This window comes from Morus notabilis, unplaced genomic scaffold (genome assembly GCF_000414095.1).
Source record: "Morus notabilis unplaced genomic scaffold, ASM41409v2 Scaffold489, whole genome shotgun sequence".
NCBI classification, from domain to species: domain Eukaryota; kingdom Viridiplantae; phylum Streptophyta; class Magnoliopsida; order Rosales; family Moraceae; genus Morus; species Morus notabilis.
The window spans coordinates 423,196-446,327 of NW_010357331.1; the positions used below are offsets into that span (position 1 = coordinate 423,196).

Sequence of the window (23,132 nt, forward strand, 5' to 3'; positions counted from 1 at the left end):
AACAATGTCCTTCCTATACTTGTTCGTACTCCAGTCTTGAGGCCTAAGATAATGCATCAAGACATTGGCTACATGGTGAGTACATGCCTCGAGCGTTAGGCTGCGACTCTCCCTTGAGATGTAGACCATAACATTTTCAAGGTAGGGTCGCACTCATCTCGAATAAATCTACTATTTGTCTCAAGCATAGAGTCGTGTTGCGTCTCTCTCGAGTCTTGGTGGTATGTCATTCACAAAATGTGATGACACGTGGCTTACCAAAACTAATCGAGGAGAATCAGCCCAAAAGCGGGTGTTGATGTTATTAAATTTTGTTACGGGGGTGTCACTGTAATTTAGACAAAACACAAGGGGTGTCTTTTTTAACTTAATTACTACCACACTGACCATCATCTATGTTAAGCTTCATGAATGAGTTCTTTCCTTTCTACTGACAAGTTATGAAATCATGTCAACCGAAACAGGTAACAAAATCAGTCAACTCAAATAGATTATTTGTGCTTATGTTGTGTACTCTGCATTAATTTTAACGTAGTCATAACTCAAATCGCAGCCCCATGCTTGCCCACGACCTGGTCCGTCACCTGATTCAACAAAGTAGACAGGCATTTTAAGATTTTGTAGGAGATTTATAATTCAAATTATCCATGTCCAAATTGTCGAACGCGATCGCTTATTATTTGCGACGATCAGTGGTGTCTAATACTATGAAAAACAAATACCATTTTACCTCCTGACAAATGTGCCTGTATACTTTTTGCCATGTGTGAGTCAATGCTCTACTGCTAACACGCGTGTAGTGATGCATTAACACTGGTGATAAATATCGATGTTCACTATGAAAATTGAAAAGCCAAATAAAACTCCACCCGCTTCATGTGTGCAATTTTGAATATGTTAGTTAGTGGCATGCATTCACTATGTATTAGACGAAGATTCTTTATGCTTCAGGAACTCACCTACGGACACTTTAATGTCGACAGTGCCATGCGTCTCACCAGATTTCTTGAGGTAGGCACTGGCTGCAGCTCTGAAAAGAAAAGAAAAAAAGCAAACGAGGTGAAGAATGCAAATTTATCTCCAAGAAGAGAAGGAATACATTAAATAACTAAATAAATAAAATTAAAAAAAAAACTTGCTAAAATTGGAGAAAAACCAGACTGGAAAAAGAAGTGCTCCTCCAAATTCTCTACATTTTATTGCTCGTCTACAAATACGAAAAAGTATTGTTCCAGGTCCCTATTTCTTGGGCTGAAAGAGGCCTGCGGTTACCTGTCAAACAACTGTGGTTCCCCACCATCCATGAGCAAAATATCCCCTAGCAGCACTCGAAGCTTCTTTTGGTCAAAGGAAATTCCTGCATAGCCAGCAGCACAAGCAATGCGACCCCAATTCGGATCTCTACCATATATTGCAGCCTGGATAACATTATACATACTGAATTAGTGTTAACTCAACTTGTACATCACCGTCACAGCCAATGCCAGATAAAGCTTATATTATACCTTTACAAGTGAAGAAGATGCTACTGAGCGTGCTATCTTTGCTGCTTCGGCCTCAATCTCACCACCAGTCACGGAGACCTGAACCAAAAGTTTTTAGCAATACATTTTTTGCTACAATCGTGAAAAAAGTTTAGCATGATAAGCAGAGTTGCGTAGTCCAGGTAATACTGTAATCAGATACCAAATTGTGCAGTGAACAAGTTACAAATAAAGAACAAATCCTTAAACAAGATTCAGACCTCAATCAAGCATGTTGCTCCTTCTCCGTCCCATGCTATTGATTTTGCAAGACCTTGCATTACCTAGAAAACATGCAAATCAGATTCTCAGAATACCACATAGATCAAAACCCACAAGCGACTGCTATTTTACCTTAGTGAACATATTTGTTCATTTGCTTACAATCATGCTAAACAGAAGTACACTAACCACAGTTTTTTTTTTTTTTTTTTTTTTTTTTTTTTTTTTTTTTTTTTTTTTTGGAAAAAAAAAAAAAAATTTGATGATTTCGGACATAAAAGAAACAAGTTGGACTTTAGCAGCAGTTACCGCATCGAGACCTGCTTGAAGTTCTACTGCCTCATGACTTTGCAAGGAAGATATCCTAGGTGATCCAGATAACCCACTTGCCAAGGCAATTACGGTGTCGTTGGTACTAGTATCTCCATCTACCTGCACCAAAACCACATTGAACTAGCTTAGCAAATATCAGTGTCAAAACCCTATCTATATAACACGTGGATTAGTGGCACTTGCTCGAAAGCTAATATGCAGTGTTGCCAAGTAAAGATTAATACAAGGAACATAACTAACACGTCCAATTTGATCAAACCCTCGCAAGCTATGATATTCAATCTAGAAACCAGAAAATTTCCAGAAATCAATTATATAAAAAGCAAAGTTTGACATACAGTTATCTGATTGAAGCTTCGGTTTACTGCAATCTGAACCATTTTTCGCCACACATCACTGGCAACCACAGCATCAGTTGTAATCACCTGAACCAATATCATGTGTAATAAAAGTAGACTACAATTAAGAGCATTCTGAAAGAACCAATTCAGAAGTATCAGAAGATATATACACCAAGCATGGTAGCCATGTTAGGATGAATCATCCCAGAACCTTTTGCCATTCCCCCAACTGTTATAGTTGCTCCTCCAACCTGAGCAATTTACCAAAAATCGACCTGTTTAGTTTCTAGAATTATGAGAACTAAAAATCTTAAATAATTGCGGCTTCATAGAGCCTAAATTCTTTCAAGTTGGAACCAGTTATTTAACAACTAAATAAAATCGATATTCCCAACACCATGAAGAGTAAGATTATATGGGCCAGAGCTCGTGAACACCTCAGTTTCTATAGCCACACTCTTGCTAACAAGGTCAGTTGTGGTGATCGCAACTGCTGCAGCATCAGCCCTGAAAGCCAAATAACATAAGAATGTTTCAAAAATATAAAAGTCAGAGAGAAAATCTCCTATGGTCTACATCCCTTTCTACAAAAGAAGAGTTGCAGTTATAACAAAAAATAGAAAGAACTTCATGGAATAAAAAAATTTGAAAAAAAAAAAAGCGGTGTTAAAATGATAATAATAAGTAAAGGAACATAAAATGATGCTAGTAGATGAGTTGAGAATAAAAGGAATTACCCCAGAGTCGACTGTGAAAGTGAACTAACCAAGTTGGGAAGAGATTCTAGAAGTGCTCCCTGCAAAATAACAGTGCATATATGAAGCTAATGGCATAAACAGAATAACTGGACAACAAACAAGCTTCAAATATTTCTAGATGTCTGCTCAAACAACAACAACAAGCCTTAATCCCAACTTAATTAGGGTCGACTATATGGATTTCACTTTTCCACGCAGCTCTGTTCGAAATTAGACTTTCCTGAAGGCCTAGATCTAGAATGTCTTTCTTAACTACTTCGGTCCACATAATTCTTAGTCTACCCCTCCCTCTCCTAGTATTAGGTATAAGAATGTCCTCCCAAGCACGAACTAGTGCTTCTAGCGGTCTACGTTGGACATGCTCGTACCACCTCAAGTGGCCTTCACGCGCCTTATCTTTTATTGGTGCTACACCTACTTTACTACGAATAACTTCAACCTGTCTGCTCAAACACCAGAACAAATTCAACAGAAAATAAATTTGACTACCTTTTTAATCCTTTGGCCAATCACACCAGTAGATTCAATCAGAACTTCCTCAGGCCCCATCTTGAGTAGCTGCAATGAATATATCTGTAAATACCGCGATAACCATCTAGGTGAGCTGAACAAGACAGCACAAGATGCACATACCTTAGCAAGGGCGTTAGCACATTCTATGACATCTTGATAGCCTGCATCCCCCTGGGACATGAATGGAACATGTCTTAGCCACACAATACCACACAATACCGCAATTCACTCTCAGAGCAACACCATACTATAACATGTTACCGTCCCAGCATTGGCCTGACCAGCATTTATCAGAACAGCACGAGCCTGAAAGTTTTAGAACAGTCATTTTAGTAGATTGTTGCACATAAATATTAAAAGAACTTTACCTAAGACAGAGAAATTAGGAGAGCAAGGATGGTACTTAACCATAACATTTCCAAAAAGTTCAAAACATTCTTGCTAACTATAATATAATCCACTGATGGGAAGAGCAATGCTAAAATATGTATTTTTCGATTAATCATGCAACAAAATCAATTAACAGTCATTCTTAATGGCCTAGCAAAAGAAAAGGTATATGATAACTCGATGAAATAGAGTTATTTAGCATACTTTTAGGCTTAGTAGTTGCTTATTTTCTCAAGGTAAAATGCCTTAGTGTTAGTATTTCGTATAACATTAGTTAGTTTTTGTTTAGTTGGTAAAAGGTTGATATTTGTGGAACATTCTCGTCATATCATGGATTTAGTCCTCATATTCAATGAAAGGGTGTTGACTCTGGGTGTATAGTGCAGAAAGTCCAAGGACAGCATTGGTGAAAGCATTTTGAAAGAAAAGCACGGTAAAAGAAATGAAAGCAGGATTGCTCCCGATGTTATAGCAACGCTGCAACAAAGCTGCAGCAAAGCAGATACAGCCAAAAATGTGCAAGCTGGTGCAGCTTTTCTTTACAGCTGGTAGTGGTCCAAATGCTGACTAGATACAGCCAAAAATGTGCAAGCTGGCGCAGCTTTTCTTTACAGCTGGTAGTGGTCCAAATGCTTACGTTGCCAAGACAGGACAGCTGTAAGAGCACTAGAAGGGGGACCATCAGTTTTGGCTCTCAGGCGGACACATGTAATTAGGGCACCTCAACCTGCCCTGGTATAAAAGAAAAAGAAGAGGGCTGTACGGAGGAGCCAGAGACAGAGAGGGAGGCGCACAGGATTCTTTGTACGAGCTGAGAAGAGAGAAAAAGAGAGTACAGGAGGAACTTGGGGCGCTGATTTCTGGAGCTGAAGGGAGGAGTACAGCACGGCTGGAAACAAGGAAGCAAGGACACACACCTGCTTAGCTCAGATTTAGCTTAACCATTTTCATTCCTTTTGTCTGTATTTTCCCTCTGTGAACAAATGGATCTGATTATTGGTGTTAATTCTGATTTTTTTGAACTAAACATGAGCTAAATTCTTTAGCTAGGATTATTGATGGAACCAAAGTTGCAATGAAGACCTATTCATTATTTTAATTGTTTGTGTAATTTTCATCTTGTTTATTCAAGTGTGTTTATTGTCTAATTTTTGTTAAATGACAGGCCATCATTTAGTGAAAAATATAAACTAAAATAAATTCTGGAAAGGTTAGTTTTAGTTAGATCTATGATAATATAAGGGAATAGTATAGGAATATATTATTGCCTTGTACGACCCATTAAAATTGGTGTTTAACTTCAGGTTTTGAAAATTAAAATGCATAGGAATATGTTGATTTTGGTTTAAGGAACTATAGGCATAGATCTGTCGGAAGAGGAATATGCAGAATTTTAGGTTGACTGGATGAACTTTGCTACAGCAATCCTATAGCAAACGTGGTCAGAGTTGCAACTGAGGGAAAATCAGTAATCCTAACCCTTACCCATCATTGATTCACAGTTTGTAGCTTAGATCTTGTTAAGTCTTACCTCTTGTTTGCCTTTTAATCACACCCGTTCATGTTACTCATTTAATTTACTCAACCCTTATCAATTTGTAACTCGATTCACTCCTTGAATTATTTTACCACACTGGTGATAAGCCCCCCGTGCGTTTTACATATGTTCGGAGGAAACGCCACCACGAGCCAAGGTTGGCAGCTGAAACTCAAGTGGAGGCTGACGTGGAGGGAGGAGCTCGGGAAGAGGAATTAGGAAGTGGCTGAGTCAGTAGGAAGTTACTAGTTAGTTAGCATTGGGATCAGTGAGGGAGAATAAGGCTTAGTAGTATAAATAGAGTAGGAAGGGAAATAGAAGGGTATCGAATCATCTGTATACTTCCGAGAGTGGAACCTAGGAGAGCAAGGGATCTCTCGAAAATCCCCTTATCCCCCCTTGTAACCAATCGTCCGCCATTAATACAATTCAAGCTTCCGATAGTATTCCTAGGAATTCTGTCTCAATTCTACTAACAGAGAATAGGAGTCTAACATTTGGTATCAGAGCACTGTCCTGGTATGACGAGACGTACCGATGACCGCGAGAAGGAGAAGACGGAGGTAACGAGAGAGGAATTCGCAAGGGAATTTGAGGAGGTGCGTGAGGAATTAAAAAAAATTCCTCGACTGGAGCAAGGCATGGATTTGCTGCTGGCTAGAATGGAGGAACTGATGAATATTCAGCATCAAGAACGGCGGAATTTCCAGACAGCCGGAGTCGAAGCTCCGGCGAGACAGACGACGCCAGGAGAAGAGTCGAGCGAGAGAGTCAGGCAACCGCGTGAATTTGGAACGCGAGCCGACTGTCGAACCAGAAGAGTGGAGATGCCGACGTTTAACGGCGAAAACCCCGATGGCTGGACTTTTAGGGCTGAGAGATACTTTACGATGAACGGTCTGACAGAGAACGAAAAGTTGGATGTTGCAGTTGTCAGCCTCGACGGAGAAGCCTTGGCGTGGTTTCAATGGGAGGATGGGCGGCGGATGATTCGGAATTGGGCGGAGTTGAAGGTGATGATTCTCGAACGATTCCGACCGACGCAAGAAGGCAGCTTGTGCGAGAAGTTGTTGTCCCTCCGGCAGGAGACGACGGTGAGAGATTACCGGAAGCAATTCGAGGTGCTGGCGGCGCCGTTAACGGACGTCTCCGAGCAAGTTCTGGAGAGTTCGTTTGTTAATGGACTTAAGCCTGAGGTGCGGGCAGAGATAAGACTGATGAAACCGTTTGGGCTGGGCCGGATTATGGAGGTAGCCCAGAGGGTGGAAGAGCGTAACCTGCTGGTACGCGGCCCAAAAGGCCAGGGCCCAACGTTTCCGGTTTGGGGAAGAGGAGTTAATGAACAAAGAAATGGCCAAACGACCACATCCGGTCCGCGTTTTAATGGAAGTTCGAACGAGAAAGGAAGGATGGGGAACGAACGGAAGACGACGAACCAGGGCCCGGGATCGGCGCCATTCCGGCGGATGACTGACGCGGAACTACAGGCTAAGAGGGAGAAAGGGCTGTGTTACCGGTGCGATGGCAAGTATTTTTTCGGTCACCGTTGTCCGAATCGGGAGATACAGGTCATGATTGTCCGTGAGGAAGAAGAACGGGAAGAGGAGGAGACAGAGCAGACCGGAATGGCTGAAGAAGAAGAAATGGTGGAATTATCCCTCAATTCAGTTGTGGGATTGACAGCCCCGAAAACCATGAAGCTTAAAGCAATCGTCCACGGGTGTGAGGTAATTTTGTTAATTGATAGTGGGGCGACCCACAATTTCATTTCTTGCGATTTGGTTCAGAAATTGAAATTGCCAGTGGATAGGACGGGGGGGTATGGAGTGGTGATGGGAACTGGTTTAGCGGTGCGAGGAGAGGGAATTTGCCGGGGAGTATTAGTTTCCATGCAGGGAATTGAAATAGTTGAAGATTTTCTGCCTTTGGAATTAGGAAGCTCAGACTTGATATTGGGAATCCAATGGTTGGAAACCCTGGGGGTTGTATCTGTGAATTGGAAGACCTTACTCATGAAGTTCGGTCTGGGAGGGAGGCAGGTTACATTAAGGGGTGACCCGGGATTGAATAAGTCACCAGTAACACTCAAGGCTTTAATGAGGGCCTTGAGACATGAAGGAGAAGGGGTGTGGGTGGAGTTAGGGGCTCTGGGAGTGAGACCGCCAATTAAAGAGGAGGTAGTTCCCCTGGAATTACAGGAGGTAATGAGTTTGTATAGGGAGGTTTTTGAAATGCCGGAAGGATTGCCACGGATTCGAACTAAGGATCATGCAATTGTGTTGAAAGAGGGAACCTCCCCCATAAGTGTTAGACCCTATCGTTATCCTCATATTCAGAAAACAGAAATTGAGAAATTGGTTGGGGAAATGTTAGCGGCTGGCATAATTCAACCAAGCGTTAGTCCGTACTCTAGTCCGGTTTTGCTGGTTAAGAAGAAGGATGGAAGTTGGAGATTTTGCGTGGACTACCGCGCTTTGAATAGGGAGACAGTCCCCGATCGTTTTCCAATTCCAGTCATAGAAGAACTTTTGGATGAATTGCATGGCGCAACGGTGTTTTCCAAGATCGATCTTAAATCAGGATATCATCAAATTAGGATGAAAGCCGAGGACGTGCCGAAGACAGCCTTTCGCACACACGAAGGCCACTACGAATTCCTTGTGATGCCGTTTGGCCTCACTAATGCTCCGGCGACCTTTCAATCGCTCATGAATGACGTCCTTCGTATTTTCCTCCGTAAGTTTGTGCTCGTATTTTTTGATGATATACTTATCTACAGCCGTTCCTTGGAAGAGCATGCAGGCCATCTGGGCCAGGTATTGGCGGTTTTGCAGCAATACCAACTATATGCCAACGCCAAGAAGTGTAGTTTTGGCCAGCGATCAATCGAGTACCTTGGCCATATCGTTTCGGCAGAAGGGGTTTCGGCTGATCCTGCTAAAATAGAAGCCATGGTTAATTGGCCTCCTCCCACGGATTTGAAGGAGTTACGGGGATTCCTTGGGTTGACAGGTTACTACCGCAAGTTCGTGGCTGGATATAGTCAAATCGCAGGACCCTTAATCAACTTGCTTCGCAAGGATAATTTTCGTTGGGATGCTGAGACGATGCAAGCTTTTGAAAGGTTGAAATCGGCAATGACACAAGTGCCGGTGTTGGCATTGCCGGATTTCACAAAGCCATTTGTGCTTGAGTCAGATGCCTCGGGAATTGGTTTAGGGGCAGTTTTGATGCAAGAACAACGGCCCATTGCTTATTTCAGTCAAGTCCTATCCGCTCAAGCACGGAACAAGTCGGTGTATGAGCGCGAGTTGATGGCCATTGTTTTGGCCGTTCAAAAGTGGCGGCCGTATCTTTTGGGACATCATTTTGTAATCCGCACGGATCAGCGCAGCCTTAAATACTTGTTGGAGCAGCGTCTAGTTAGCATGGAACACCAAAAATGGCTCACCAAGTTGTTGGGATATGACTTCGAGATCCAATATCGACCTGGGGTTGAGAATAGGGCTGCGGATGCATTGTCACGAGTGGTAGTTGGGCCAGCTATGGCCACCATGACGGCCTCCACATTTGTCAACACCAAAGAAATCCATCAACAGGTGTTGCAGGATGACCGGTTAGTCAAGATTTGGTCGGAACTGCCTAACAACCCGGCTGCATTTCCCGGTTATTCCATCAGACAAGGCCGTTTGTTGTATAAGGGTAGGATGGTGGTGGCTCACACGTCTCCGATTGTACAGCGATTGCTACATTCATATCACAACGGAGTGTTAGGTGGCCACTCGGGGGGATTGAAGACATATCGTCGAATTGCGGCTGACTGGTTTTGGTTAGGAATGAAGCGAGATGTTACCGCATATGTGGGTCAATGTGAGATATGTCAACGGTGTAAGGCTTCCACCTTGGCTCCGGGAGGATTATTGCAACCCTTACCTATTCCGGAACAGGTGTGGGAAGATGTATCGATGGATTTTATTGAGGGCCTACCCCATTGGAGGGCTACGATACGATCCTAGTGGTTGTTGACCGTTTGAGCAAGTACGGCCATTTTATGGCTTTGAGGCACCCGTTTACCGCAGAGAAGGTTGCAGCACTGTTTGTCCGGGAGGTGGTCCGGCTACATGGGGTCCCTCGCTCTATTGTTTCGGACCGGGACCGAGTCTTTCTTAGCCGTTTTTGGACGGACTTACACAAACAGATGGGCACTATCCTCTCGCGTAGTACGGCGTACCATCCACAGACCGATGGCCAGTCCGAGGTGGTTAATAGGAGTGTGGAAACGTATCTACGTTGCTTTACTTGCGATAAGCCCGGGCAGTGGCATAAGTGGTTGGCTTGGTCCGAGTATTGGTACAATACTTCCTTTCATACTGCCACGCGCATGACTCCTTTTCAAGCGGTTTATGGCCGTTTGCCTCCACCATTGCTGCGGTACAGTGTGGGGTCGTCACCTGTGGATTCCGTCGAGCGCCAACTACAAGATCGAGATGCCATGTTAGATCTACTCAAATTCCATCTTCTTCGGGCTCAACAGAAGATGAAAGCGATTGCGGATGGTAAACGGCGAGATGTGGAGTTTGTTGTGGGAGACTTAGTGTATCTTAAGCTCCGGCCTTACCGTCAGGTTTCATTGGCGCGCCGTCGTAATGAGAAGTTGAGCCCCCGTTTCTACGGTCCCTTTCGCATTGTGCGTCGCGTGGGGCCAGTCGCTTATCGTCTGGCTTTGCCAGACTCAGCGACCATTCATCCGGTGTTTCATGTTTCTCAGCTACGTCGGGTGGTTGGACAAGGGCAGGCCATCTCATCTCTGCCAGCCCAGCTGACCGGTGATTTGGAGATGTGCGCAGAGCCGGCTGATCTGCTTGGGGTGCGACATACGCCTCATGGGGGTCGTTCTGATTTGGAGGTGTTGATTCGTTGGGCTCAATTGCCGGAACATGAAGATACGTGGGAGTCGTATGCTGCTATTGATGCACAATTTCCTCACTTTCACCTTGAGGACAAGGTGCGTCTTTGGGGCGGGGGTAATGATAAGCCCCCCGTGCGTTTTACATATGTTCGGAGGAAACGCCACCACGAGCCAAGGTTGGCAGCTGAAACTCAAGTGGAGGCTGACGTGGAGGGAGGAGCTCGGGAAGAGGAATTAGGAAGTGGCTGAGTCAGTAGGAAGTTACTAGTTAGTTAGCATTGGGATCAGTGAGGGAGAATAAGGCTTAGTAGTATAAATAGAGTAGGAAGGGAAATAGAAGGGTATCGAATCATCTGTATACTTCCGAGAGTGGAACCTAGGAGAGCAAGGGATCTCTCGAAAATCCCCTTATCCCCCCTTGTAACCAATCGTCCGCCATTAATACAATTCAAGCTTCCGATAGTATTCCTAGGAATTCTGTCTCAATTCTACTAACAGAGAATAGGAGTCTAACAACTGGTTTTTGAAATCAATTTCTTATTAACTCAGTCCATGTAGAGACGATACTCTTTACTCACTAATGTATTACTTGTTCGATTACGTACACTTGCGTAGAGTTATTTCCATGCATATGATTTTTGGCGAACAGTATACTACTACAACAACAACAGCAAAAATAATAATAACAACAATAGTCATTTAAGATGCAAAAATTAAGAGAGGAAGGATGATGCTAAAGCATACCGTTTCAGAAAATTCCAAGGCATTCTTGCAATATAACACAGGTGCAGCTGCAACCACATTTGTAGTAAACGCCCCTAAAAGAATTTGAAGGAGAAGCAAGTAGAATAATCAAAACTCAAACACAAGGACAGTATAAATGATGTGTTATGGTTAACAAACGAAACGCCAAAGCCAAACCAGCAGAGATGGCATCAACATCGCAAGTGACAAGTGCAAGATCAGGTTTCTGTCCTACGGCGCGTAATCCGCCATATATGCCTGCAGCTTTGAATCCTTGTGCTGCAGTAACTCCCCCAGGAATCTACGTGATGCAACAAAAGCTAGGATATATAAAAGAAAAACTTTCTGAAAGAGATAACTGAATGTTACTATGGTATTCTCTTGAAGAAGACTCATGAAATTACAAGCTTAAGGATGTTTTCGGTACGATGAAAAGTAACAGGAAATGAATGTGACCCAAGTGAGAAAAAATGTACAGTAAAAAATGACCTATCTTTTATTGTCTTTGGTATATAGCTGTACGGATTGCCTTCTCCAATCCTTCCAACTTCGGAAGGAACAAATTTGGATTCTCCAGATTTTTGAATCACTCATCTAATTCATTTACTTTTCTAATTCCTCCTACCAAATAACCCTTAAGTATTATAGTCCATACACTAATCCTCTCATTCCTGTCCCTACTATTGCTTTACCCTTCCACCAAAGCCTTATTGACTGACTAATCAATTATCGTGGCATTAAAGAGTTCTAGTTTGAATAAAATACTAAGTAGATAAACATCAAAATCTTAGGCCCTGTTCATTTCACCGATTCGAGTTTTGTTACAGTAAAAAGCTCTCGGAAACAGTCACATCTAACTTTTTTGCTATAGTAAAAAGCTTTCACATAAAGTTAATAATAATAGATAATGAACAATTTTAATAATAAAAAAGCCCAAACTAGATCAAATATGGAAAATAACCTGAGACCAAGGACCTTGAGGAAGAAAAATGGGTGCAGCAGGAAAGGAGGAAGCGTCAACGTCAGTTGGAGTTGTTGCCGAAACAGCTCGAATTCTCAACTGTCTTTCGCTTGGGGACCAACTCCAAAGCTGCCATGGAAAATACCAGCAATCAATCAATCAAACAAACAAACAAACCAAGATGAACTTTTTCCACACTCTTCTCATAAACAAAAATGACAAATAAATTAATACCTTTGGGCATTGCATCTGCATTGCCGCTAACCTCACGCACTCCAACATTTGTTACAATTTTGCTTTCCTACTAGTTGAAGTACAAAGCACAAAGTCGACACGTTTTTTATTTAACTTTGTAATTTGTCTTTTAAGCAAACCAATAAACAGATCAAAGTTGATACACTTAATAACAATAATAATAATAATAATTCAATAAAGAAGGGACATTCCAAAGCAGAATTTTCAGAGAAACACGACACTAACATTGGACCCAAAACGTATTCTTAGCTCAGCCGTTTTCTGTTAATAGTCCACCATACAAATCCGTTGAATTCCCCGCAATATATTTTACTATTTGGAAAATTCTGCCGTAGGATAATTTTGGGGGGGGGGGGGGGGGGGGCAATAAGAACAGAAAGAACAAAAAGGTGGGGGGGGGGGGGAGGAAGCCAACTAATAAGAGAAGTTTCCTAAAATTGTAATATATTTCTTTATCCCATATGATTGTTATGTAATATTGTGTCTGGAGACGCAAAAAAATTGAAAAAACAATTATTCTTATAACTTTCACCTCGCTAGTACCCACAAAAATCTGAAAAAAAAAAGAGCATTTAAGGCCAAGACTACCCAATACTATACAAGCAACAAGAAAAGTTTTCTTTTCTGTCTATTCTCCATGTATCACTACTTGGCCTAGATCCAGGAAGCAAAGATTTCACTTTGGTTATCGAATTCAACGGCAACAGACTTTAGTACTAACCACTCTTGTTAGTATACGAGTGTACGGCTTAACTCCAAAATTCAAAAGACCTTGTTTTTCACTAATTACATTCCATAAGTATCTAATTATCCAAAAAAAAAAAAAACTGCTTGCAAACGAAAATGATACAAAAAAGAACAAAAAACAATACATTAAAAGCACAGCATACTCGCAGCTTTAAAAAAAAAAAAAAAAAAAAAAAAAAAACAACAAACCCCCGCCTTTTAAAAAAAAAAAAAAAAAAAAAAAAAGCAAAGCAGACTTGCACGTTCTTTTCTTTCTTGAGTAATTTCTCATGAACCAAACACCTAATTAGGGCAAGAAAAAGAGAAAATTCGAAGGAAATAAAGAAGAGGAGGAGAGGAGAACACACTCACAATGTGTAAGAGCAACTAGAGGAAAAAATTCGGGCCAAATGAAGAAGAAGAAGAAGAAGAAAGGCTCGATTCACGAGGCCGGTTTTGGCTCCGCGTGTTTGGGCTGGCGGCGGCGAAGTGGGTTACCGGCGCTCTTCTTCTTCTATTTTCTGCACACTTTTTTTTTCCTTTTGTATGAGGTTCTATGAGGCTATTTGTGTCTTTTCAATATTAGAAAAATAACACGTGTAACGGGAGGTGTTCAAAACTGTATAAAATAAAATTGAAAAAAAAAATTTAAAACCACCCTGTTATTATTGTGATATTTCTGTACACAAATTTTTTTTTTTTTGATATTTCAATTACTCACATCCTTAATCATAACCGTGCCCTATTAAAATAAATCAACTTAAACAAAAAGAATTAAATGAAAGAGCGTAATATTGATTTCAAATTGAAAGACCAATTTACCAAGGGTAAGAAATTAAGTCATTTTTAATTTTAAAAATTTTATTTTTCGATTTTACGCTTTGTGCTTCATTGTTTTCAAACCATGACTTATGAGGTAAATACTGAAATTACATGTTAAATTTTAGATTTATAAGATAAACAAGCAATCTAAAAATAAACGTAAAATTTCAACATTTATCGATTTGTGTTTTATTGGTGAATGAAGAATTTATACAATAAATCTAATATTTATACTGTAAATCTAAAATTTACCAATTTTTGTTCTATTGGTATGTAAATTCAAAATTTATCAATTTGTGTTCTATTGGTGAATGAAGGATTTACATCGTAAGTCCAAGACTTACCAATTTGTGTTCTACTGGTATCCATTATTTACACCATAATTCTAAAATTTACCAATTCGTGTTCTACTAGTAAATGACGAATTTAATCCGTAAAGTAGCTATAAATTCAAAATTTACCAATTTGTGTTCTATTGATAAATGATGGATTTACAATATAAATTCAAGATTTATGTCATAAATTTAAACTTTACCAGTTTGTGTTCTACTGATAAATGAAAGATTTACTAAAAAATAAATTCAAGATTTATTAAAAATAAATTCAAGATTTACACCGTAAAGGATATGCACAGTAAATTCAAGATTTACTAAAAAATAAATTTATTTTTGTTTCTCATATGGATTTATTTCATTTTTTTATAGATGGATAATTTGAGAATTTTAAGTGGGTGTAAATAAGAAATTACAGTTAAATGACCTATTTATTAACAATTCTTAAACCTTAGCCTAATAATTTTAACTTTAGTTTCCCATTTTATTTGAGTTATTTCCCTCCTTCTCCCATGAATTTTAATGGACAATTCTAGAAAATTTTCTTCAAAAAAAAAAATTACTTGCATAGTTTGGGGGTTGTTTTACCATTTTTCTTTAAAAAAGTACTGAAGTGACCCCTTCGATGTAGCGACCAAATATGCCAATTATTTGTATATAATTTTATTTATACCGACAAAAATAATGCTAAAGAAAGAAAAGAAAAAAAAAAGCTTATATGATATCTATTTATTTCCATGAACTAGTTGAAACTGCTAGCGTATGCGCTTGAGATTTTATACGTAAGAATGAATAATATATTTATTAAAATCTTATTTGGAGAAATAAAAAAATGTATGATGACAAAAAGATAAAAGATGAAAAAAAAGAGGAAGATAGAGATAGAGAGGAATGAAAATTAAAACAAAAAAAAAAGAAAAAAAAACTCAAAGTACAAAACTTTTTATCAGAGGAATGTGATTTAAAAAAATTAGATAAGAATCTGTACGAGAATAAATTAAAGAGAAACATATATTTATGAGAGTCAATTCGGAGAAAAGAAAAAATATAATATGTCCAAAATGGTAGACAAAGAAAAGAAAGAAGAGAGGGAAAAGCGAGAAAAAGTTATAAAAAAAAAAAAAAAAAAAAAGAAAGAAATGTTTCGTTGAAACGGGTATCACTCCAAAAAAATGAATTGGACCTTAGTTATGTAGAAATAATAGTAAGAATTGGGGCAAATTTTATAAATTCCTCTTAAACTTTGTGTTAACATGTCCTCTCAACTTTAAAATGTGTATGTTGTGCCCCATAAATTTTATCAATTGTGTCAACATGACTCTGAGATTAACTCCATTAAGTTTTTTTTAACAAAAATGCTTATAAATATCCCCTAAATTTTGTCACTTTTGTCAATATGGCCCTTGAATTTTAAAATATACCTATTTTTTCTCTAAACTATGATATGTCTCTAACTTTTTTTCCATTCATCTTGATTCTATCAATTTTTTAAACGAAAATGTTAATATGACCATTCAATTACTAATTATTTATGATATTTGAAGTTTATTGAATACCTTCTCCTTGAAAACATTAGTTAAGCACCAATTCTCAAAACATTAGTTAATTAGAGGCAATAACAAGGAAAAAAATGAGTAGCAAATTTATATAATGTAATAAATTTTGTTATTTGTTTTCTTAACATTTCACTTAGGATAGAAATGCTCGACATAAAACATATTTATGCTTTATATATATATATATATCATTTTTAAATATAAACGCATTCAAGTCATTTATTTTATTGACCTTTTTAAACATAAAAAACACAAACCTTAAAAAAACTCATTAATTTAACAAACTTTAATGGTCAAATATCATAGATATCTAACAATTTAATAGTCATATCAGCATTTTCATTTAAAAAACTTATAGAATCAAGATGAAGGGAGAAAATTTAGAGACATGTCAAAGTTCAGGAGGAGGGGGGAGATGGGCAAAACAAGTAAATTTTAAAGTTCATGGGACATATTGACACAAGTGGCAAAGTTTAGGAAGTGTTTATAAGCATTTCCATTAAAAAAAAAACTAAACAGAGTTAACTTCAGAGGACATATTAATACAAGTGATAAAGTTCAGTGCGCACAATATATATATTTTAAAATTCATGAAGCATGTTGACACAAGTGACAAAGTACATCGAGAATTTATAAAATTTGTTCTAAGAACTAATGGGTTCCCTAATGGACTGTCAAATTTGAATTGTCATTATCGAGTGTAATGGCAAGTAAGTGTTATTCCCGCAGAGGATCGGTCTCAATCAATTAGTTATTAATTTTGTTAATCGCAAAAATATAAAGGAAACATGTGTTTTGGATATCTAAACTAAATTAAAGACATTTTAACAAGAAATTAAAGAAAACAATTTTTGAAAATAAATAGAAGAAACAATCAATGATAAAAACGGGTTAAAAAATCAATATGCACCACAAGATACACAACGACGACAAATAATTGATAATATTCCCAATTTCCTATAGAAACCATAGCAATAAAGTCTGCTATCCCAATCTTTCTTTAATGTGTCATTAAATAAAATAAGGTCTTTATTTAATTCCCTTTCCCTTAAACAATTTAGAACAAGCTCTATAAGTACAATTCAACTGAAGCATTGAGACAAGAAAGATAAGTTGATCTAGACAATAAACACAGAAGCTGGGATTATTCATCCTAGATTATGTTCTTCAACGGAAGCATTAAGACAAGAAAGATAGGTTGATCTAGACAATAAACACGGAAGCTGGGATTATTCATCCTAAGTTATGCTCTGCATGCAATCACATAAAAACCTCCCGCAATTATTTATCACACTTCACCACTTAGAATTAGAAAATCAAGACAATTACGAATCAAGAATTCCTAATCTAGCAATAGATAATTCTAAAGTCCTAATTAGTTGCGCACCAACTAAAACAAGAAAATAATCATGAACAATTAAATTGGAAGAATATAAACAATTTCTATTGAGAAATTGCAAAATACTATAAAATCATTAAAACATATATTCCATGTCTAGGGTTTTGAAATCACCCATAACCAAAAGAAAATCTAGTCTAACATAATTCTAAAACAAAAACCAAAGAAAAATAAATAAAATTCATCCGGAGTTCAAAACAAAAGAAGGAAAGAATGAAAACTCAAGTAGATTACCAAAGGTTATAAATTGTCTTTTTGACAAGTGAGTAATTTTGCTAAACCATACAGTGTTCACCTTTGACTGGTTTATTAAAGGGGCACTCAAATATTGAAGGGGCAAAACTTGATCTACTCTTTTCAGGGGTATTCCTCCAAGTGTCCTCTTGTTATGACAACAAACAAATTATGCCGTTCCAACTTAGCTCAATTAGTCCTTTGAATAAATCAATGAATCACGATGAGATTGCTGACCAAAGTGTGTCGTGTCAAAAATTAGTCTACATTTCGACCACGCATAGGATTGTTTTAAAAAATGCATGATCAGTCAAATGGGTAAGTGAAACAACGTAAATAAATACGTCTTACTAGATTGAACTGTTAATTATTCCTCTCCAACATAACATAAACTATTATATAATAGATTTCCATCTCCTATTTCTCTTTCAAATTCACTGATCCAACAATAGTATGGGTGAACAAAGGCTGAAAGGCTAAAATGAAGCCGCATAAAGTAACGGTACTTTAAACAGATTACAAATTATCAGTAGTTCAATAAACCAATGTATGACAATGATATTGATGATCAAGGCATATTATATCAACAATACAAAATTTTGTTTATCATCATTGGTTAATGCAATCACAACATAAATAATAGTACGTTAAAACCGGAATCAGAGTAGAAGTCAGTTTTTTCCCCTTTTTCCTTGTAACAGTTATCTTTTACTATGCATATTCATCAACCACACCATCCAATCGTTTTGTTCGATGTAAAACCTGTTTCAGAAGGGCCAGATTGTGATTGAGGTGGAGGTCTTTCCCTCGGTTTGGCGGGATCCACAAAAATAACCCATCCATCCAAGAACTTGGCGTTCATTCCTTCTCTAGCCTTCTCAGCTTCTTCGATGCTCCTGTAAGTTATGAAACCAAACCCCTTTGATCTTCCTGAGACCCTATCTGTCACAACTTTGGCTGGCACCATAATCAAAGCAATAGCCATCCAACATCAGTAAGGAAAGAAGCTTAATAAAAACAAGGAATGCAAACTTAGCGGCAGAAAGAATTTTGCATTTTACCATCAACAATCTGGCCAAAAGAAGAAAACGCCTCTGTAAGCTTCTCGTCTGTCGTTAATCTCGAAAGACCTGTGCCCATTGCAAGAGGACAACAGTTAGTCATGTTTCCACACATAAATGGATCATATATGAATATGATACCAACAACAAGAAATCAATTCACTATAAAGAATAGAGTTTGTTGTATAACTTGTATTCATAAAATATTGCTCCGCAGCTTGTGTTGCTTGATTTTTCTTGATTCACACAATAAAGCTTCTTAGAAAGCCAAAATTTCTTCTCAACACTCGGCACTAATTCTAAAAAAATCAAATACCCATCACAAGAAGAAAAAAAAAAAAAAAAAAAAAAGGACACTCCAAAATTTAATACATTGAATGTCCACACTTTGGTCAGTCCTAATAATAAACAGCTAAAAACTCATCTCAACAGTATAACAAAATCCAAATTTCTTCCATTACTACATAGTGCGTGTTCTGTTTTATAACGCACAGTTACCTTTCTAAGGGAATTTCAATAACCTAGTCTCTATTCCAGTTTCTCCACAAATACTCCACAGAATAGCTTTGAGAAAAAAGGAAACGGAAAAAAGGAAAAAATAACCAATGAAATACATTTTTCCCGTAAATCAATCAAACCAATCAGTGCAAAACAAATTAGAATCAAAAAATGAGAAAGAAAATTTCTCCTAAATTACCAACACAGAAAGTAGTTCTGACCAACGTCTTCAGCTTATTAAATACAGTAGTCTTTATCTTAGAAAGTAGCTTCTTTTCTTCTGTTTATAATATATATATACGTATATTTTCTAGTTTGATTTGATTATTCTAAACAAGCGCACCCTCTTTTGAATGTTCTTCTCCAAACAACCTAAACCTAGCTTAGAAAAATAATAATAATAATAAGAAAAACAAAACTAAAGCTAGCTTTCAAAATCTCTCTTTTGTCTACCTCCCCTTCTCACAGTTCCAACCTGAGCTTGAGCCTTGGGATAGAATTCGGCTCCAAATTCGATCCCATAGGTTTTCCGGGATCTTTAGCTAACTTCAAGGCAAACCCAACAAAATGGACAAGGTAATGAGATTTGCCTCAAAGAAAGGTGTGGTGGTATTCAGTAAGAGCTCATGTTGCCTTTACCATGCTGTCAACACTTTGTTCCAAGAGCAGACGGTCAACCCCATGGTTCATGAGCTGGACCAAGACTCTGAAGGAAGGGAAATGAAGAGGGCCCTCACAAGGCTCAGGTGCAACAACCCGTTGCCCGCCATCTTCATCAACTGCAAGCTCGTGGGTTCTACCAATGAAGTCATGTCACCCCACCCAAGTGGCAACCTCACTCCTCTGCTAAAGCCTTATGAGGCTCTATTTTAATTACAATTGAGTCCAATGTCATGTTGGCAAAAGAAGAATAATGAGGTTGCTCAAAATAATTACTTTGTGGTTAGCTACTAAATCAGAGAGGCTTGTATTGAAAAGTGTGTCTGTGTGAGTGTGTGTGTTAATGTACTGGTTTATCTGTTTCCCCTTATTCCTAAAGAAAGTTATTATCTTGATTATAGAGCTTCCTAAGTGCAAGTTCAGCTTACTAAAAAATTAACAATGCTTCAATAATAAAGCTCAAAAACTCCACTAAAAAAAACTTTGTTCAAGAAAGCATTACAAACACAGAAAACTACATCCATCTTTCCACGATAAGTTCTCTAAATCTACATGTGGAACAAAGATAAAAAAAAAACGACGTTCAAAACGCAAACAATAGTAAGTTCAAAGAAAAGACAAAAACAGAATATATATATATATATAGCTTGTATATATGTATGTATAAACCAAACAAGATAAGAATTATACATATAGAATGCTTGAGAGAGAGAGAGAGAGAGAGAAACAGAATAATGAAATATTGAAAGTACCACTGATGAAAAGCCTTGGAGACGTGAGAGTGGAGCTCTGACTACTAATGGAAGCGAACTGCGATTGAAAAGACGGAGAAGAACATCCCAAAACGCGCGAAAACCTACGAGCCAATGCCATTCTTGAAATTTGATCCTTCAATTTGGTGTTTTAGGGTTTTAGGGATTTTGCCGTTCTGCCTCTGCCCCTCCGCCAAAACCCTGCCCAATTCTTCAGTTAATAATCCTAATTGGAACCTTCCAGAATCCAGACCCGTAAGGTAAAACTATAGTAGATATACAGTTTTTTTTTTTTTTTCTTTTTCACACAAAAAAGTTGAGAAATTTAGAGCATCTCAATGTTATAACATTGATGTACTAATTATAAATTTAATATTTAAATGTAAAACATTTTAATAAAATATTATTTATTATGTTAAATTTTTTATATATTATATTTTATGGTAAATTTTTTATTAAACATAGGGCTCGTTTGATATTATTTTTAAAAATTACTTTTAACTTTTTTTAAGAAGTTACAGCAGGTCAGAGTATTTAGTAAATCCTACTTTTGTCCAGTAACTTTTAAAAATTATTGCCCCATAACAAAATTTAAGAAGTAAGTTAGGAGTTACTTTTCTACCGCAGCTTATGCTATCATTGTTTAAATTTATTAAAATAGTCCTAATAATAAATCTTAATTTTCAATCAACTCATTTTATTTTTTCCAAATCAAATTAAAGAGTGTTTTATTTTAAATGTTTATTTGAAAATTAAAAATCTCTAATAAATATCTTATGTTAAATTTTAATAATATATATTTATTATAATGTTGCAAGTTTGAAAAACAATTTACTTTCAATTTTTTACGTTATTTAATTTCTTTATAGATATATAATTTATCTCTTTGAATAAAATCAAATTATTTTTTAGAGATATCTTAATTAATAAAATGAAAATTAAATTTTTTTAGTATTTTTGTGTATAAATATTAAATATTGACTAAAAAAATATAAATAAAACTAATTATAAGTATGTGCGTTAAAGTATGTCTACTTTAGTCATTATACATCTTCACAATAATTTTGTACATAATTTACCAAACACCTAAGTTTCTGCTTCTGGTATTCACAACAACTTTGGAAAAAAATTTACTAAACACCTACGTGTTTCTAGTCACAGCAACTTCTGACTACAACATAGCAACAACATAAATTTTCAACAGCACACTAATGCCAAACTGGCTCGTAGTATATGAGAAATTTGACATTTAATTGCTATTGGTTGAAATGTTTATTTTTTCATGTAATCATTGCAACTTTTACATTTTCTAATTATTTTAAAAATGAAAGTTTACTTTTACAACTTTCAAAGTTTAATGATTATGGAAAAAAATAAATTTAGCATTTTAAATAGCATTATGCATTGGAATAAAAATGAAAATAATATATCACATCACACTTTTTTATGCTAAATATACAATTGACATTAACATTTGCATTGAAGATAGTCTTAGTTAATATCCTCTAGAAAAGTTCATTTTAAGAAAATGCATATGATCTAATTTATTCTATTTTTTCTATTTTTGTTTATTTAAGATGTCGATATGGTGATAGAAATTATATGCTCATTTAGAAGGTATACTCAAATCATGATTTGGATTCTTTGGCGGGAACTTTTTGAGAGAGAAAATTTTAAAACTCAAACTCTTTATAAGATAGAAAACGTTGTAGCAAAATCATGATTTGGGTTTGAGTATAGCTTCTAAACAACGCATATAAGTTTATCCCTTAATTTTAATCAATTTTGAATTCCAATTAGGTCAAAAACTAAATTTTCTTCCCTTCCCTATAAGACTCACATTATGTTTGGTAGGGTGCAAAAGGGAGAGAAAAGAAATTAAATGAAGGAATTTAGAAAGGAAAATATAATCTTACGTTGTTTGGTAGAGAAGAAATGAAGAAGGAATGAAGATGGAAATCCATGAGCCCACCAATTTTTAATGAGAGAATTACATATCCTACTCCCTTAAGCCACGAGACATATTATTTTTACCCTCTTAAAAAAACTTACCCTTTTTTACTACATTTTAAATGACTAAAACACCCTTACTAAACCTAAACCCTAATTTGTCTACCTCATTCCCTCTCCCTTCTTTCTCTCTCTCTCTCTCTCTTCTTATACGAACCCCGCCAACAATGTGACGAAATCCGAAACCAAATATGGAATACAATTCAAGATCTTTCAAGATTGATGGAAACCACGACCCGTTGCTTAGCAAAGTAAGAACCTTAGTATGGTGAAGACGCCACAAACGAGTATGAAAATCCGTTTGATAAGTCAAGTTAAACGCCACAAGGAAACCTTGATAAGTTCGGAATAGTTTCTTCAAGAACTCAAGAAGAATATCTCACAATATGAATAAACATCAAAAACTGTTTTTCATTATCTAAAATTCAGCCTTAAATAGTCAAAAATAACATGAAGAGTTTTAAAATTGTAAAAGTCCTAATCTACCCTTAATGAGGTAGACACGCCTAAAACAAGATAAACACGCCTAAAAGCAAATCCTATGAAGGAATTCGAATTTGACTCCAACTCCTTCCTTATAACACGCCTATTATGGA

The 23,132-nt window shown here is 37.1% G+C and overlaps 3 protein-coding genes across 4 annotated transcripts; 1 reads left to right on the forward strand and 2 right to left on the reverse strand.

Moving 5' to 3' along the window:
* Positions 1–273: 273 nt before the first annotated feature.
* Positions 274–13,712, reverse strand: LOC21397885 (arginine biosynthesis bifunctional protein ArgJ, chloroplastic). Of its 2 annotated transcripts, none has more exons than XM_024168821.1 (18): positions 13,585–13,712; positions 12,466–12,532; positions 12,232–12,360; positions 11,448–11,571; positions 11,271–11,344; positions 3,952–3,996; positions 3,811–3,861; positions 3,667–3,735; positions 3,157–3,215; positions 2,857–2,926; positions 2,590–2,670; positions 2,417–2,503; positions 2,055–2,177; positions 1,745–1,807; positions 1,506–1,583; positions 1,273–1,418; positions 960–1,030; positions 274–584 (listed from the first exon to the last, which is right to left on the reverse strand). In XM_024168821.1, the coding sequence occupies exons 2-18, from the start codon at positions 12,511–12,513 to the stop codon at positions 502–504; spliced, it is 1,401 nt and encodes a 466-aa protein (XP_024024589.1). In that variant the 5' UTR covers positions 12,514–12,532; positions 13,585–13,712; the 3' UTR covers positions 274–501. The 2 variants fall into 2 exon arrangements, with proteins under 2 accessions (XP_024024589.1, XP_024024585.1); XM_024168817.1 differs by having other exon boundaries at positions 12,466–12,535.
* A 4,224-nt stretch (positions 13,713–17,936) lies between these two features.
* LOC21397886 (organelle RRM domain-containing protein 2, mitochondrial) lies at positions 17,937–20,757 on the reverse strand. Its single transcript, XM_010089756.2, has 3 exons — positions 20,527–20,757; positions 18,617–18,685; positions 17,937–18,512 (listed from the first exon to the last, which is right to left on the reverse strand). The coding sequence occupies exons 1-3, from the start codon at positions 20,645–20,647 to the stop codon at positions 18,280–18,282; spliced, it is 423 nt and encodes a 140-aa protein (XP_010088058.2). The 5' UTR covers positions 20,648–20,757; the 3' UTR covers positions 17,937–18,279.
* Positions 19,682–19,987, forward strand: LOC112092487 (monothiol glutaredoxin-S11-like). Its single transcript, XM_024168790.1, has one exon. It carries the CDS (start codon positions 19,682–19,684, stop codon positions 19,985–19,987), a length of 306 nt encoding a protein of 101 aa, XP_024024558.1.
* Positions 20,758–23,132: the final 2,375 nt, after the last annotated feature.